Source organism: Cynocephalus volans, chromosome 3, assembly GCF_027409185.1.
Source record: "Cynocephalus volans isolate mCynVol1 chromosome 3, mCynVol1.pri, whole genome shotgun sequence".
In the NCBI taxonomy this organism is placed as follows: Eukaryota; Metazoa; Chordata; class Mammalia; order Dermoptera; family Cynocephalidae; genus Cynocephalus; species Cynocephalus volans.
This window is the reverse complement of record NC_084462.1, coordinates 74,290,943-74,308,116: the sequence shown is the minus strand read 5'-3', so window position 1 is coordinate 74,308,116 and position 17,174 is coordinate 74,290,943. Positions and strand designations below refer to the sequence as shown.

General features: G+C 49.0%; 1 protein-coding gene and 1 pseudogene across 5 annotated transcripts in view; one reads left to right on the top strand and one right to left on the bottom strand.

Annotated features, from left to right (window-relative positions):
• The window catches only part of IGDCC4 (immunoglobulin superfamily DCC subclass member 4), a 37,483-nt gene extending 26,132 nt beyond the window's left edge, over positions 1-11,351 (bottom strand). For 3 of the 5 annotated variants that reach the window (XM_063089575.1, XM_063089577.1, XM_063089576.1), the window contains exons 1-2: positions 10,875-10,966; positions 308-658 (exon numbers count right to left, since the gene is read on the bottom strand). In XM_063089575.1, coding sequence (XP_062945645.1) covers positions 308-658; positions 10,875-10,944 — 421 coding nt within the window. In that variant the 5' untranslated portion in view covers positions 10,945-10,966. Of the gene's footprint in view, positions 1-307; positions 659-10,722; positions 10,831-10,874; positions 10,967-11,323 lie in introns of those variants that run through there. The other 2 variants (XM_063089579.1, XM_063089578.1) reach the window with 2 other exon arrangements.
• On the top strand, positions 1,683-9,469 carry LOC134371712 (large ribosomal subunit protein eL34-like; annotated as a pseudogene).
• Positions 11,352-17,174: the final 5,823 nt, after the last annotated feature.

Here is a 17,174-nt window from a genome sequence, read left to right as displayed (position 1 = left end):
TTGCATCCTTGATGCTCTTACAAGCCTCTCTGGCAGGCTTCCTGGAGGAGAGCACAACTCCAGACTCTAGAACTCAAAGGGAAAGAAAAGGAGGAGGAATGCGGAGTGGAGAAGTGGAAAGATAATGGAATACCCAACGGGGAGGGCAGACAATAGCAGGAAGGGACCTCCTGAGCAGGATGGGAGGCAGGAAAAGGGGGAGTGGGCTCAAGAAGAGGCATTTGTACAAGTAACTCACTGCAGATCCCACTTCCCACACCCCAGGTCTCCTGGGTATCGGTCTCAGCCCCCAGACACAGGCACTTACTGGCGAGCTTGACCACAGCAGCCTGGCTGGCCATCACTCCAAGCGGACCATGGGCCAGGCAGGAATAGTTGCCCTCAATGACTCCCAAGGCCCCAGGGGCTGCCTCGTCACTGCCATTGGGTGCTGGTGACTGGAACAGCCATAAGGAGCCATTAGGTAGCAGGTGCAGGTGGTCATGCTCCAGCAGGGTGTCCCCATCTTTGCTCCATGTTACACTGGTGGGGGGTCCAGAGGCAGCAGCCCCCAGGCTACAGTCCAGCACTGCAGTCTGCTCTGGACCCAGGATCACTTGCAGTGGCCCCACTCCACAGCTCAGCTCCACGGTCATCTCCTGGGGCAACAGCATCTCCCCTGTGTAGAAGAGGAGGCACAGGGGCCATCAGTGTGTATCCTCCCACCTCCCACAGCCTCTGTTCCTGAGTCACCTACCCAAGGGCTAGGGCAAATCATGCAGAAAGAAGTCTCAGGGAAAGACTTGTGTCTGGATCATGGCTCTGCCCTTACAAACTATAATCTTGAGCAAACTGCTGCACTTCTCTGCATCCATCCTGCCCTGCTGCTCAATTTCCTCAGTCACAGAAAGACACAGTTCATAGCAGCCCAAAACTAAAAACAACCCAGATGTCCATCAAAAGGCATGAAGTACTAGTGCATGCTACAACGTTGGATGAACCTTGAAAACTTTATGCTAAGTGAAAGAAGCCAGTCACAAAATGCCACATAGTGTATGATCTAATTTCTATTAAATGTCCAAAATAGGCAGAACCATAAAGACAGAGCAGATTACTGGTTGCCAGGGACTGGGGGAAGAGAAGAATGGGAAGTGACTGCTAATGTGTACGAGGTTTCCTTCTGGGGTGATGAAAATGTTCTAGAATTAGACAGTGGCCAGAGTTGCACAACCTTGTGAAAATACTAAAAACCACTGAGTTGTGCACTGTAGATGGTGACTTTCGTAGCATACGGATTATATCTCAATTTTATTTTATTTATTTATTTATTTATTTTTTAAAGATGACCGGTAAGGGGATCTTAACCCTTGACTTGGTGTTGTCAGCACCACACTCTCCTGAGTGAGCCACGAGCCAGCCCCATACCTCAATTTTAAAAAGGCATAGTAATTCCTTCCTTGTGGAGCTGTGTGCACACTAAACGAGAGGATGTGTGAGTGAAGGGTCCAGCACAGTGCCCGGCAGAGAATGGGGCTCAGTGGTGTCATTTGCCCCCCCAGAACGTAACAGGTCATCTCGACCTCTACCGCTCCACCCAAAATATTATACCACAGGCCAGAAAACTACTGTAGCCAGGACACATTGAAAATGTATTAAGAGTTTTCTTTTTCCTTTCCCAAGGACAGTATCTAGAGGCACTCCGAATGGCCCAGCGTTTGACATACCATTGTAGGCTTTCCTACAGCACAGCCTCTAACAAAGCTAAGCTGTCCTGAACCCCTGGTAATAGAGTTGTTTACCTTTGTACCAAGAAGGCTGAGAAAGTACCAAAATCTGCACATGGCGTGTGCCCAGGCAGATTTTCAGAGGTTTGTGCTATGAGAACTCAAGTTCTTGTAAGGTTGTCTAAAACGGAAAAACACCTCCGCAGGGCCTGTGGTGGTTCCATCTGTGCTTAATGTGTCCATGACAGTATCAAGCATGTTTTTGTTATCAAGGAACAGAAAATCATTGTAAACATGTTGAAGACACAAGCACAGAGTCAGAAAGCTAAATTTAAAAATGAAGCTTTTTTGACTAATAAAAAATAAACATAAATTTATTATGAGTGTGAGAAAGTGCATTTGTATACATGTGTGTGTGGGGGGGGATATATATCTTAAGTAAACAAAACAAACTCCCAGCTGGTTTGTGAAGCCACCTGGACAAAGGGAAGTCAGATTTCCCTTCCTCTACCACAATGGACAAAGTGAGCCAGTCCTGCTGGGAAAAGCTAAGTGCTCCATGCCCACCCAGGTCAGGGCTACACTCAAGCTAGATACAGAGCAAACCTAAGAGGAGGCTCTTGTGGCAGTCAGCAGCCTCTTCTGCTCCGGTGACTGGAGAAACTAAGCACTCCTTCCTGCAGCTAATTTCTCCAAAGCCATGCAGGAGGCCAGAGCCAGGAACCAGGTCTCCTGACCCAACCCAGGGCTCTTCTTCCTCTGAGGCCCCAGAAGAGCCTGCAGACCTCAACACAGCCCTTGCCACAGAGGGAAGAAGAGAGGAACAACGGAAGAAGAAAATACTATCCCAGAGTCAAGGCAAAAACACGCAAAGGCCAATGTTTATTATTTTATCCAACAGTTCAGCAGGGTCTAGTCACCATTAATCATAGAGAAATGGTTGGTTCTCCCCATTGTGTCTCCCACAAGGTTGACCTGCTGCCTTCCTGTCTCATAAAAGTTCAATGGCCCCAGGGCCCTTCTTATCCTCTGGCCTGACACTTTGCTTCAAGGCAGAATGGTATGTCAGAGAGTAAACCAGGGACAGAGGTGAGGACAACGGCCCATACTCATTACAAGGCAGGTCTGTGCTGATGGAGTGACGTTGGGGTATACACAAAGCACAATGGCTGGGGAATCAGGAGACCTTCAGTTCTAGACCTAACTCTGTCACTGTCTAGCTGTGTGGCCTTGGGCCAGTCACTTTCCCTTCTGGGCCTCAGTTTATTTGAAGGTAGCAAATGATCTCTGAGATTCTGTAATTGTGTGATTATTCACTGACATAAACACAACTATTCCTGAACAAACATGTAACACCATCCAGACACACAAAAAACTAGTAGACATAACTGCATATCTGATCACACGTACCTCAGTTTCTACCACGCTTGTCAACATCTGGGCACGTACCTGCCAACACTTAGAACCCAGGCTCCCTTCCCACCACCTCCAAAAAGGAACAGGACTGAGGGTAGAAGAGAAGTCACAATTGGCTGAGATAAGGACAGCAGGGCAGAAGCCAGGGCTCTGACACTGCAACGTGAAGGACAGAGGGACAGACAGGACCTGAACCAGGCGCTGCCTTTGTTACTCCATCAGAAAGCCTCCACTGGACACCTCCAGCTGAACAACTGGCCTCAGCAGTACTAGTGGGTCTGGGGGAAAGAAGACAGCTCCTGCCCTCACCGAGTTTCATTCTAATTAGGGAAACTGAACTGGCATTCACACTACTGCAGTTCGTGTGCTGTGGTGGAAACAGCATTTGACCCTGGAGCAGAAGATCAAGGCTCCGTTGTTGCTGCTCCACCTATCAGCTATGTAACAAACCACTTAACGTCTCCAGGACTCAGTTTCCACATGTGTCAGATGAAGGTGATACTAAGCCTGTGAGGATTAAACAAGATGACATATACCAGGGCTCCAGCCCAGAGTCTGAGGACATCATTCCAGGAAAGGGAGCTCCTTGTTTAAAGGCACTTTGTAAACTGTAAAGGGCTGTACGAATGCTAATAGCTGTTCTCAACATCAAGTCCCTTGTATCGCTAAGGCCCTGGATTCCGCACAAACACAGGGTGGGGGGGAAGTCAAGCCTGGGCTCTCAGCCCAGCGGCTTCCAAATGCCCATTCCAGCCGCTGAGCAGTCGGTTTGGGTTTCAGGGGAGAAAAGCCCCACATGACATGAATCCCTGAGCCCTCAGCAGCCTCCCCACCCCCTAAAGCACGTCCGGGGCTTGGAAAATCCCCTGCTGCGCTGAACAAACAATGTGAACAGTTGGGCCCGGAGCAGCTGCCGGGTATGTCAGCAGCCTGGGCTCTGGCGGGCAGGACAGCAGCCAGAGGGGTTGGCGGCTGGCTGGGGAGCCCAGAGGAGGCTCCAATTCCCTTCCTGAATATTCATGGGTCAGCAGATGTCTGGCTTCCTCACTTCTGAGGAGCCCAGCACGGCGGAACAGGGAACCAACAGGGATGGAGGTGCGGAGAGAACATGGGGTCCTCCTCAGAGGCCAACACTGCTGTGCTAGGAGCTCAAGATGACTGTTTTAGTGAAAATGTCTGAGAAGCCTGAGAAGCCTCATTCTAAACGTGGGGAAACTGAGGCCTGGGGAGGAGGATCTCTTCTCTTTGGGTGACAGAGTCTGGGAAAACTACCTTTCTTTGACTGTCTGGGGATGAATCGAGCATGGAAGAGACAACCGTTCCTGAATAAAAGGGTTTTCTCTCCTTCAATGTCCAACATGATTTCTGTGCCCTTAGGGACTCTGCTCAGATGCCATCCCCTCGGTGAGGCTGCCCCTGCATTCTCCAAGTAAAGGCTTTACTAAGTCTCACATCAAAAGCCACTTGGATGTCCCTTAGCCATCCTTCCTCTTGCCTAGACAGACGACAGGATGTGGTGGAACAAGCTTTTGCCTTAGGGTCAGAGTCTTGGGTTCTAGGTCCAGTCATTTATTTCATGATCTTGGATCAGCTACTTTTCTCTTTCCAGCTTCGGTTTCCCCAGTCTTGAAATGAGAAGTCTCCAAACTTCTCAAACATAGTCACCAAAGTTCTCTGAGAACATACTTATGAGGCTTACCGACTGCCGAAAATGGTTTTATTTTTATTTATTTATTTGGTTTTGGCAGCTAGCCAGGATGAGGATCCAAACCCTTGACGCTGGTGTTATCAGCACCCTGCGCTAACCAAGTGAGCAACCGGCTGGCACCGTTTTTATTTTGAAACCTCTAGCACATTTTGCACTCTGCTCCATAACACAGCAATGTTTATTTTTAAGATAAATGTGATTCTTACACCACCAAATCTTTCTGTAAAAATGATGCTCTGGGGAGTAAACCTGGTTTGTCCAGTGGCTTCATGGCTGCCTCTTTCTTGCCACCCCAGCCCACTGCCATGGCTCACCCCCAAAGCCCCTCCTGTGAGCATTTTTAGCCACACCTCTCAGGACTGGGTGGACACATGGCAGATGCTCAGTGGACACTTGCCACCCACCAGCTTTGTGCCTTGAGGGGGCCTCCCTCCCCTACAATCCGTTCTCTTCGGTCTCCTCAGTGAGACCCTGCCAGAGACACAGAGCTTCTGGTTTGGGATCCCTGGGGCCATCTCTCAATCTCCTTTTTCTGACAGATTATTTTACCCACCTACAGGATAAATTAGATTTTATGAGGCCAATTAGAATCCAGACAGAAAGGAGATTCAGTGAACTCTCAGGAAAGGGGCAGGTAGATGGGGAGAGGAAAGAAGCCAAGATGTCTCCTTCGTTAAGCCAAGAACTCGCCACAAGCATCAGTGTTCTGTCACTTCTGAATTTCAGGGCTCAACAGATTTACAACTTGTTTTCAGACTAGGAGCAATTCTCCATGACACCATCACCACTCTCCTTTCCCAGAAGACACAAGTTGGTTTCTTCCAGAAAACTCCCTCCCTGCCCTCCACCTTTGCCACCTCCCTTAACACACTAAGCCCCTCCCAGCAACAGCTGGAAAGAGAGTTGCTATGGTTGCCTGGGACACAAAGAGGGCCTCGGCCCTCCCTTCATCTGCAAGTCTGAGGGGAAGGACCCAGCCTCAGCCCATCTGACAGCGAAGTCACACTCAGCCTGGCCTGCCTACCTCCTATTCCCCTGAGACCCTCTACCCCCACCACACATCCCAAACCACTTCCAGTTCTCTGCAAACACTTCGCTGTTTCATGTGCTGCCGGTGCTGTGCCATCCCTGTCTGGTTCAGACACCGCTCCCTTTTTTGCCCCATAGGAACCTGGTACCTGGATCACTGCAGCCATCACTCCAGATTTTGAGTTGCCTTTTTCCCCAACTAGGCAACAAACTCTTGGGACTATGTCCTAGTCAGCTTTCTAAATCCTCAGTACCTAGAACAGTGCCTGGCACAAGGCAGGCGTTCAATAAATATTCTTTGAATGGATGGGAGGACATGCAGAGACACATTCAAAAAGATAAGACACAGGGCACCTTACACTTATCCAAGCCTCAGTTTCTTTATCTGTAAAAATAATAGTAACTCCCTTCAGGGCTGGGGATGATGTGAATAATACATGTGGAAACTGCCTCGCATACTATGTGGCACCTAGTAGTCACCTAACAAAATGCTTTACAAAACACAAAGACAGGACAGCAAACTCACACTGAAAGAAACTGTACTTAAACATTACCAGAGCTAGGGAGCTCACTACCTCACCTATTCTCCTGATGTATGGCTCATACACTTAAAAATATCTTCCTCTTACACCCCCCTCTGTCTCCCTGCACACTCTGCTCACTCGCCAGAGCTCTGTCCCCCAAACTGGGTGACAAGGTAATGAGCACCTTATTGAATCATCCAGGAGTCTTGGGTCTACACCTGAAAAACAGCTTACTGACCCTTGTCTTCCTTGGTCCCAATGACCCCATAACTCTCCAAATCCAGACGATGCCTCAGCCTCAGCAGTGAGGCAGTAGTAGCTGGCAGCCCGGCTGGCCCAGAAGACAGGATTTGATTTCTCTGCATGTCAGGCCCCAGAATATTCTCTCTGGTTTTCCTTCCTGGCCCTGCACTCCCATCACCTCCCTCTGACTAGGCTGGGGTCCTCTCCCTCAGATCCACTCTTATTCCTCCCCCTACCTCCTTGGGAACTGGAAGCCCCCAGGCTCGCCTGGCAATGACATCTGTTCTGCATCTGGAATTCTGTGTCAAGTCTGGTTGCTGTACCTCAGAGACATTGGAGGGAATAGAAGGAAGCAGGGTGGGGGACCAGGGGAGGAGGGTGGATTCCAGAGCCCAGACAGACTGACTGAGGGGGGCAGGCCCAAAGCTGATAACTTCTCATGTGGCAGGAAGGAGTACAGGGAGGGTAAACTTGGGTATGTACATAACAAATCCCTGGAAAGGGTGGCTGTTTCAACCTTGCAGTATAGTGTCAAAGAGCCAAGAACCCGGCTGTAGCCCCAGCTCAGTCTCTAATCATGGAACTTTGGAAAGTCACTCCATTTTCTCATCTGTAAAACGGGCTCATACTAAAATTATTTCTAGGGCCGGCCTGTGGCTCACTTGGGAGAGTGTGGTGCTGATAATAACAAGGCCACAGGTTCGGATCCCATGTAGGGATGGCCAGTTGGCTCACTTGGGAGAGCGTGGTGCTGACAACACCAAGTCAAGGGTTAAGATCCCCTTACCGGTCATCTTTTAAAAAAATAATAATAATAAAATAAAATAAAATTATTTCTAAGTTCCTTTCAGTGCTGAAATTCCATGATGCTCTAATTGTGAGATTACTCAACTTGAAAGAAATACCTTTAGAGAAAACAAAGGAAATGCTAATTGATGCATTAATGTGTGACTAATTGGGCCATGAAAGTACATACAGGATCAAGGAAAGTTAAGATCACTTCTGGATAAGATTCACTATTAAGAGAAACTCTGAATGTTTGACCTGATTCCTAACTTCTGAGATGGGGTCAGAGAGGACCTCCCCAATTGACTGAGATTGGCCTCTGAGCTTCTGGGTTGAGAAAGGGATGCGGGGTGGGAGGATTTCCAGGGGAGGAGAAAGCTCTCATGTATTGATTGAGAGCTCTCCTGTTACTGAATTCTAGGCTCCAAACCCTCCAAATTCTGGCTTGGGTGAATGGAGAGCCCCACTTCCTGCACGTGGAGAAAACAGCTCAGCTTTCCACCACTGCCCTCAGGAGTCCCATTCCTATAAATGTTTCCCCAGGGGGCCGGCCCGTGGCTCACTCGGGAGAGTGTGGTGCTGATGACACCAAGGCCACAGGTTCAGATCCTGTATAGGGATGGCCAGTTAGCTCACTGGGAGAGAATGGTGCTGACAATACCAAGGGTAAGATCCCCTTACCGGTCATCTTTAAAAAAAAAAAAATGTCTCCCCAGGCACCAGTCCCTGACTCAAGAGCAGTGTTGGGGGACAGATGGTAGACATTGGCATTACCCTGACCCCAGTACCACCCTTCATTCTGTGCCATGTTGAGGTTGCTAAGGAGTCCATTATTTTTTACTTCCCTCTCCCTCACCCCCTACAGACGCAATCTGTCCTCAAGTCCTGCTGATTCTATTTAGAATCCTGCCAGTCAGGCCACTCCAATTGCCACCATGCTAGGTGCCACCATCCTTTCTTCTGGATTATTACATCAGCCTCCCAAGGAGCTGGAGCTTCCTGCCTCCAGCCCAGCCCAATCCATTCTCCAGCTGGTTGGAGTGAGCTGATGCAACGCTGATCTTAAAACCCACCAAGGGCTCATGGGGGCTCTCAGGTCAGAAACCTTGGTGGAGCTTACAAGGCCCTTTATGAGCTGGGTCTAGCCCCCCTCTTCAGGCTCCTCTCAATACTCTGTTACCCGGTCTCACTCTCCCCTACCTGCCCCACTCCCACCCCTTGTACTCCAAACTCCAAACCAGATTTCATTTCATTGAATGATCTAAACTAAATCACCTCTGAGCGTTTGCACATGCCGTTCTCTCTGGAAAACTTTCCCCACCATCATTCTCCTTCTACAGGGCTAACTCCCTCTCTATCATTCATCACTTTCTCTGGGAAGCCTTTCATAACCTTTCCAGACCGGCTTAGGAGCCCCTCCTTCCAGCATCTTCCACAGCACTGCAGCAGGATACTTGTCAGTCTACCCCCCTCCCAAAGTTTTGCAGCAGGGACCAGGTCTGCCTCCTTATTTACTCTATTCTAGGCACCAGGTACATACTACCCTATAACAGGTGCTCAGTAAATATTTGCTGAATGAATGAATGAATGACAGTCCAGATCAGGGTGGCTAGCCAGTACTCGACAGAAGTGTCACCAGGCCTGCTGAGCTTTGCACACTCAAAGGAGGGGGAACCAGGGCGAGCACAGTCGCTGCTTTAGCCATTCACACTGCAGCCAAGAGGAGCTCCAGCTCGGGCCCTCCCCTGCCTTGTGCACTCGGGAGCAGGGAGAAGCCAGGTCTCTGGAGCAGAGAAGCTGAGCCCCTTGCGGAGGCCCCAACGGTATTGGATAATGCGCGGTGCGGTTCCCAGCCCTGATCTCACTTTGCTGGGTGACCCTGAGCTGGCTCCAGGAGCTCTTGGACAACTATTCCTTAATCCCCTGGGCTCCAGGAGGACAGACGCCTTTGACACTTCCCCGCCCCTTTCACCTGGCAACCCCTCCCCCCTCCGGCTCCCCAGGTCCAGCCGCCCAACCCCAGTCCCCCATCCCTCTCGCTTCGGCGTTCTCCAGCCTAGTCCGCGATCTGGGATGGGAAGGAGTGTGTCTTCGCAGGGAGAGAAGGGTACCAGCAGTTCCTAGCACTCTCCCACCCGCTGTTTGGTCTTCCTGGAGATGGGCCTGGGGCTGGCCAGGAGGAGGTTCCTTCTCCCCGCCGTCCTCCCACGTGGCCTGGCGGAGTCTCTCTGGAAAGCCGCAGCAGCTGGAGAGAAATCCCCCTCCCAACCCCCACCGCCAAGTCCCTTCCCTACTCTCCCCGGACACATCCTCAGCAACCCCCTCGCCAGGGAAGGCGAGAACTAGACGAACAAAGCGGGCAGCCCATCCCCCTCCCAGCCCTCCCACCTACCCTCCCCAGGGGCTGTCCCCAAACGCACACCGGACAGAAAGAGAGAGCTGGAGGTAGAAGGAGGAGCCCTAAGCACATACTTGGGGACTCCGTCACCCGTTCCCAGCCCTTTCTCCAGCGTGAACAACTCTGACTTTTACCCCTACCCCCACTCCACGCTAGGATGGGGGACTGGAGGCTGCCTTGCTGACCTCGTCCACGCTTCCCTCGTCGGCCCCTGGGGGGTGGGGCAGAAGTGACACGCGTCCCATCCCGAGACAGCGAGTGTCGGACACGTCCACGAAAGCAACTGGTTTCCTGCCCCCTCCCCCAGCCCACTCCAGGCCACGGGTTTGGGGAGCAACACCCCCTCCCGGACCACACCCACTGGGCAAAGTTGAGTGTTTTATCACCACCACCCCTAGTTAATACGGAATCTACCGCACTGTCCCCCCACTACAGACAAGGACACTCCCCAAAAGCCATGGCCAAATATTAGCTCAGGCCCATAAACAGAATTACGCTCCCGACACAAATGGGGGTGCAGACACACCCCCCCACTCCCCTGCTCTTTCACACACTCTCAACCCGGAGACACTCGCGGGCAAGGCAGAGTCCGCTCCGCTCAAGCCACCAACGCCGCAGCCACCCGCCCCGCGATGCCATTCCGCGACCGTGGTACGCACTGCGGACACGCGCGCCCGCAGGAACCGCCCCCCCCCAGCACACACACACATACACACTCACACACACACCGGTACACACACATATACACACATACACACACACATACAGACAGACACACTTACATACACACATACACACACACACACACACACACTCACTCATACACGCACACTCACTCCACACCCTGCAAACCGAGGACACACTCCCTGCGGACGAGTACACGCTGTAGACGCCCTCCCGCCTCAGCTCGCAGACCTCTACGCGCAGGCATCACAGGCACAAGGACGCGCAGCCCCGCGCCCCACGGTCCCGGCACTCGCTCGGGACGGGGACGCACGCCAGCCCCTCAGCCCTGCGCAGCCCGGGGCGCGGGCGCGCTGACACACCGCCGCGGCGCCTGCCCTTACCGCGCGCGGCCAGCAGGCAGAAGGTCAGCGCGACGAGCCCGCGGCCGCGGCGAGCGTCCCCCCGCGCCATGGGGCCGGGCTCGGGCCGCCGCCGCCGCCTCCCCGCGCCTCGGCCGCCGCCGCGGGGGGAGGGCGCGCCGGGCGTCAGTGGCCCGGGGAGGCGCGGCGCCGCGGGCGGGGGCGCGGCCTCGGGGGCCCGGGCCCGAGCGGGGGCCGGCGCGGGGGCCCGGGCAGCCGCCGCCTCGCCCGCCCCTCCATCGCCATCTTGGGCGAGCAGCCCGGACGGGGGCGCCCGACGATCACGGCCGCCCGGGCCCCGCCGGGGACCCCGCGCTCGCGCGCCACTACCCTCCACGTTGCGAGGGCTCTGCGCTGCCCGGGTCTGAGCCCCCGTGCCTCGCCCTCTTCAGGGTCGCCTCGGGACTTTGTTGGGCCCCTTGTTTCTGGACCTGTCTCTTAGTCTCTGTGTCTGTCTCTGAGTCTCCAGTCTCTGGGTCTCTCTGTCTCGGTGTCTCCATTTCTTTTCGCCGTCGCTGCCTCAGGGCCTCTTCCGTCTCTGTTCCAGGCTCAGTGGAGGCAGATTCAAGGCCTCGGTCTCTGTCCAGATAGCCCCTCTTGCCACCCAAGCCCAGTCCATTCCAGCCCAGATCCTGGCCTGAATCCTGGTTAGCTTCTTCACAGGCTGCACCGACAGACCCACTGAGGACATGATCGTTTCCTCCTCATCCCCATTTGCATTGCCATTCCATGCTGAGGGTTTCTCTTGGCCTCCTTTTCTTGCTCTTGCAGTAACTAACCCAGGCATAGCATTACTCTATCCCAAGGTATTGCTCTATTACTCATTGCATTACTCTATCCCAATGAGGTCTATATTCAGACCTCACTGCAATCGTGGAAAGGACAAGAAAGATTTGATTGCTCCCATTGTACACACTGGGAAACTGCGCTGGGAGGACATGAAGTGACTTGCCTAAGGACAGGAGGTTAGGTAGCAGCAGATGCAGGACCTGAGCCTTGGTCTTCTGACTCCAGAGGTCATCTCCACTCCTTCACTCTGCCTCTGCTTTCCAGCATTTACTGTGTCCTTTCTCTCAGTCTTCAACTCTGTACTTTCTCTGACTGACATAGACTGGTTGCCTCAGTACCCCACAAATATTTCTTGTTCTAAAGCCAGGGATTCAATTCATTGTCAGGCTAGAGTGGGGAGAGGAGTACAGATTAAATGACTTATTTAAGGCCTCTTCCAACACCAATATGCCATAGTTCTTCCATTCCCTATGTCTTTAAGTGTTCCTGTGACTTAGAGCCATTTTGTCTCTGCACCCATCTGTTGCTAGTTAACCCTTAATAACCAACTATACTTTGCAGATCTAACAGGACTTGGCATTTATTCATTCATTGCCAGGCGTCATCTTTACTTGATGCAGCAGCAGCATTTGACTTAGCAGATCACTCCCTCTTCCTGGAAACACTTCTCTTAGTGATCTCATTTGGCCCTCAAGGCTTTAAATGGCATCTTTATGCTGATGATACCCACTTTTATGCTGCCAGCCAGGACCATTTCCCCTGAACCCCAGACTTGTGTATTCAGCTATCTACTCAACAGTTCCATTAGTTGTCTAATAGACAAACTTATCTTGGTTTTCCCTATCACTCCTGCTCCTCCCAGTCTTGCCCATCTCAGTTCCATCCTTCCCTGTTGCTCAGGTCAAAAATGTAGAGTTATCGGCGACTCTTCACGTTCAGATATTCCACTCTCCACTTTCCCACTACCACCTTGGCCCAAGCACCATCACCTCTCACCTGGATTGCTGCAGTAGCCCCCTCATGGATCTCTGTTTCTGCCCCTGTCCCCCCCTTAGTCTTTTTCTCAATACAGCAGCTAGAGTGAGCCTGTAAAAAATGTGATTGTGTCACTTCTCTGCTCAAAACTATCTCAGAGCAAAAGCCAAAGTCCTTATGAACCGCAAGGCCTGTTTTACCTCTGTGACCTCCTCTCCTGCACCACTCCCTTTGCTCACCACCTCTCCAGCCACATTTAGCTTCCTTGCTGTAACTTGATCTAGGCCAGCCTCCTCCCCTCCATTCTTAAGACCTTTGCTCAGCCACTGCAAGTTTGGAGCTTTGTTCTCCCAATCCAAATACTGCCAAAGCTTCCTTACAACTTCCCACTCTCCCTATCCTGCTGCCCTGCTCTATTCCTTTTTTTTTTTTTTTGGTGACTGGCCAGTATGGGGGTCTGAATCTGAACATGTGACCTTGGTGTTACAAGGCTATGCTCTAACCAACTGAGCTAACCTGCCAGCCCATCCTGCTCTTTTCTGTCCTTAACACTTACCACTTTCTAACATTTTACTTATTTTATTTATATTCTGTCCTTCCCCCTACCCCACAACCAAAATGTGGGCTTCATGAGGACAGGGGGTTTGTTTGCTAGGTTCACTGCTGAATCCTAAGCAGAAAGACCAGTCTCGCACTGTGTAGGTGCCAGGGACCAGGATAAAAGATACAGGACACTGTCCACAAGGACAGTAATATCTGTCCTAAGTGGCAATGGGGTGGCAGGGAGGATGGGAGCAAGAGGAGGAGGAATTAACTGTGTGTATGGTGGGGGAATGCTGAGATTGAGAAAGAAGGCTTCACAGAACTGTTGATTGTTGTGGATGTTTGAGCTGGGTCCTGACAATTTAAGGAGAGTAGAACCAACAGGGGTGTTGGGAGAAACACCCTTTTCAGAGGCCTTGTACTATGAGAGCACAAGAAATGTTCCAAAAATGGCAGATTCAGTCCCTGATTCCACAGATATTCATGGGGCACTTGCTATGGGTGAGGCCCTACTGTGGGCACTGGAAGCACAGTGGTGAACAAGAGGGTTCTTGCTTGCACGGTGCTTAGGCTAGTGAGGGAGACAGACAAGTAGACAGGCAATTATAACACCATATGACACAGGCTGTAATGGGCTATAGAGAGGAGGCGCACTCAGGGCAGATTTGGGGGAGGCAGGGGAGGTTTCCCAAAGAAACCCAGTGTAAGCAGAGTGTAGGTGTGAACCGGGCAGGAGGGCAGAGGCAGGAGATGAAGCCCAACAGGAGGCTGGGGCTATATGGGCAGGCTTTGTAAGTCATCTAGAAAGCAGTTGATGATTTAACCATCAATTGAATGGATGAATCAACAAGGTGTCACCATATAAAGAGACTAATTCTACAAGCCACATACAAAAATCCATTTAATTTCTCTGTATTCATATCTCAGCACACAGGCTCTGGGTGAAGAGTAGGTGTGAGATGATGAAGAGTAGAGTGACAGACTCAGGCCAACCAAATGTAGCACATGGAATAAAAGCCGTGGTTCTTATCCTGCCGTGGTTGCAGACTTTGGGCAACTTCCATCCTCTCTCTGGGCCTCAGCTTCATCATCGAGAAAAATAAGAGGGCTGGGTATGATGCATGTTTCTAACCAGCGATTCCAAAGAGTTCACATCATTAAAAGTGGATATAGCACATGTTTTAATTTTTTCAATCTATCAATAAAATATTCCATTATTTTCCTCTTTCACATGGTTCCATGGAAAGCCTCCAAGTATGTACGAGATGTACATGGGTGGAGGTCAGTGGAGGACCAAGGAACATACTCAGGTGAACATGGCTCACTGTCATGGCTTTTATCATTAAACAGCTTTAAATTACTTTCAATATTAGTTATTTATATATGGTTTAATTTATAGCCATGTTGGACCCTGAGAAATATATGACAATAAGTATGAGGAGCACTGACAGTTAAACCACAAAAATCTGATATTGAGGAGAAAATGATAATGTTGCAAATTTGAACCAAGCTGATCCTCATGGAAAAAAATATTATTTTCTAATCAAAAATCATTAGTCACCAATATGTCAAAAAACAGTGTTTTAAAAAATAAAGTTTAATAACAATTCGATTTAATTTGGCTTTTTGTTTACTGGAAAGACAGATCATTTACATCTACAGTATGTTATTTGTGGAGAACTACTTCCCAATAGATCCTAAAATCTTTTATTTTGTGTTTCAGAAATATAAATAAAAAACCCCTCCAAAACAAAAACCAAAAAAACAACTAATGGAATACTATTTAGCCATAAAAAGAATGAAATCCTGTCATTTGTGGCAATATAGATGAGTTTGGAGGACATTACATTAAGTGAAATAAGCCAGGAACAGAGAGATACCTCATGTTCTCTCTCATATGTGGAAGCTAAGAAAGTTGATCGCATGGAATTAAAGAGTAGAATGGCGGCTACCAGAGGCTGGGAAGGATAGGTGCGAGGAGGAACAGTGAGAGGCTGGTTAATGGATATGAAATTAGAGCTAGATAGGAGTAATAAGATCTAGTGTTCTATAGCCCTGTAGGGTGACTATAATTAACAACAATATCCTGTATACTTTCAATTAACTGGAAGAGAGGATTTTGAATGTTTTCTACCACAAATAAATGATAGATGTTTGAGGTGATGAATATATTGGTTGACTTCATTTGATCTTTACACATTGTAAACATGTATCAAAATATCACACAGTACCCCTCAAATATGTACAATTATTACATGTCAATCAAAATTTTATAAATAAATTTAAAAAATAAAAATTAATGGGAAAAAAAAGTGAAGCAGGCCAAACTAATATCTATTAAATCTTATATTTTGTATCGGAAACAGATGAAAACAAAATACCATATTCAGAGGGGAGTATTTTACAACATTCAGAAGTAATATTAACTCACTAAATGATTGTTTAAACACAAACAAAATTTTTCTTTTTTTTTTTAGCACAAAATGCAATCATATCATGAAAGCAATTTTTGTCTGTTTTTGATCCTATCATACATGGTTAATATTCTGTGTATATTTGGTCCCTGAATCAAATTTGATATATAGTTTTGCTTGTTGACAAGTCACGCTTTTTTTTTTTTCCTTTTTGTGACCGGTAAGGGGATCGCAACCCTCTGCACGGTGTGGTCCGCACCACGCTCAGCCAGTGAGCGCACCAGACATCCCCATATAGGATCCGAACCCGCAGCCTCGGCGCTACCAGCACCACACTCTCCCAAGTGAGCCACGGGGCTGGCCCCAGTCATGCTTTTTTTAAAAAAATTACTTTAAAATCAGTATGCATCACTTGTTAAATGAGGAGGAGAGTTTTTAAAATGATCAACTTAATTACCTTTTTAACAATTGCCTTGAATTAACAATATGCTGTTATAAGATTAATATTTTTCTCTTAGGATAATTGCTCTGAGATAGTTGTGTTTTGGGCCTTTTTTGGTGATTGGCCAGTTCAGAGATCTGAACCTCTAACCCACTGACCTAACCGGCCAGGCTTTTGAGATAATTCTAAAACTGAAGTGACATCTTGAGGACAGGTTGATGTAGGGGTTGAGAGAATGGGACAAGGTTAGAGGACTGCAGTTTCTGTTTGTTTGTTTGTTTGCTGCTTTTTAAGACTTAGTCAAGAGAAGCAGTGGAAGTGGAGAAGGAAAGTTTGTAGTGATTTGACCAGGTAGATGGGATGCTACTAAATCAAGGGAACATGGAGAGAAGCAGGACTGGGGAGAGGAAGACCACTGGCTTTTTTAACACATTGAGTGTGAGGGACCTGTATGGCATCCAAGTAAAAACCTTAAAGTGCTGGAAACGTCATTTTTATCTGAGCAGAGAGATCAAAACCAGACAAATTATTTTGTTAGCTGGTTCTCCTCTGAAGAGCATTTAGTACACTTTATTATAATTTTTTTTTTTTTTTTTTTTTTTTTTTTGGTGGCTGGCTGATACAGGGATCCGAACCCTTGACCTTGGTGTTACGACACTGGTCTCTAATCAACTAAACTAACTGGCCAGCCACTATAATTCTTTATTAAATCATCTGGCTACACCGCTACACAGTAAGCTCACTGTGGCAGGGACCATGTGCATCTTGCTCACTCTTGTCTACCTGGAATCTAGCACAGTGCAGGAGATATAGTAAGATCCCAATGAATGTTTTCTAAATGAATGTCCAAAAAAAAATTTACCCTTTTATCACAAGCCATGCAAAAATCACGAGAATTTTAAATCACTACAGGTAGAGAGCAAGATTGCATTTTACTGTGAAAGGGAATTGAGCATCAAAAAATGTTGGAAAGCACTTGCCTGAATAATCTCTAAAATCTTTATCAGCTCTATGACTCTAAATCAAGAATTTATGGGCCACCTGCTCTGTAGACCAGCAGGAGGGTCTGTGGCACTCATATTTTAGAATAGATAACAGAATCTGCCCCTGTGGCGGTTT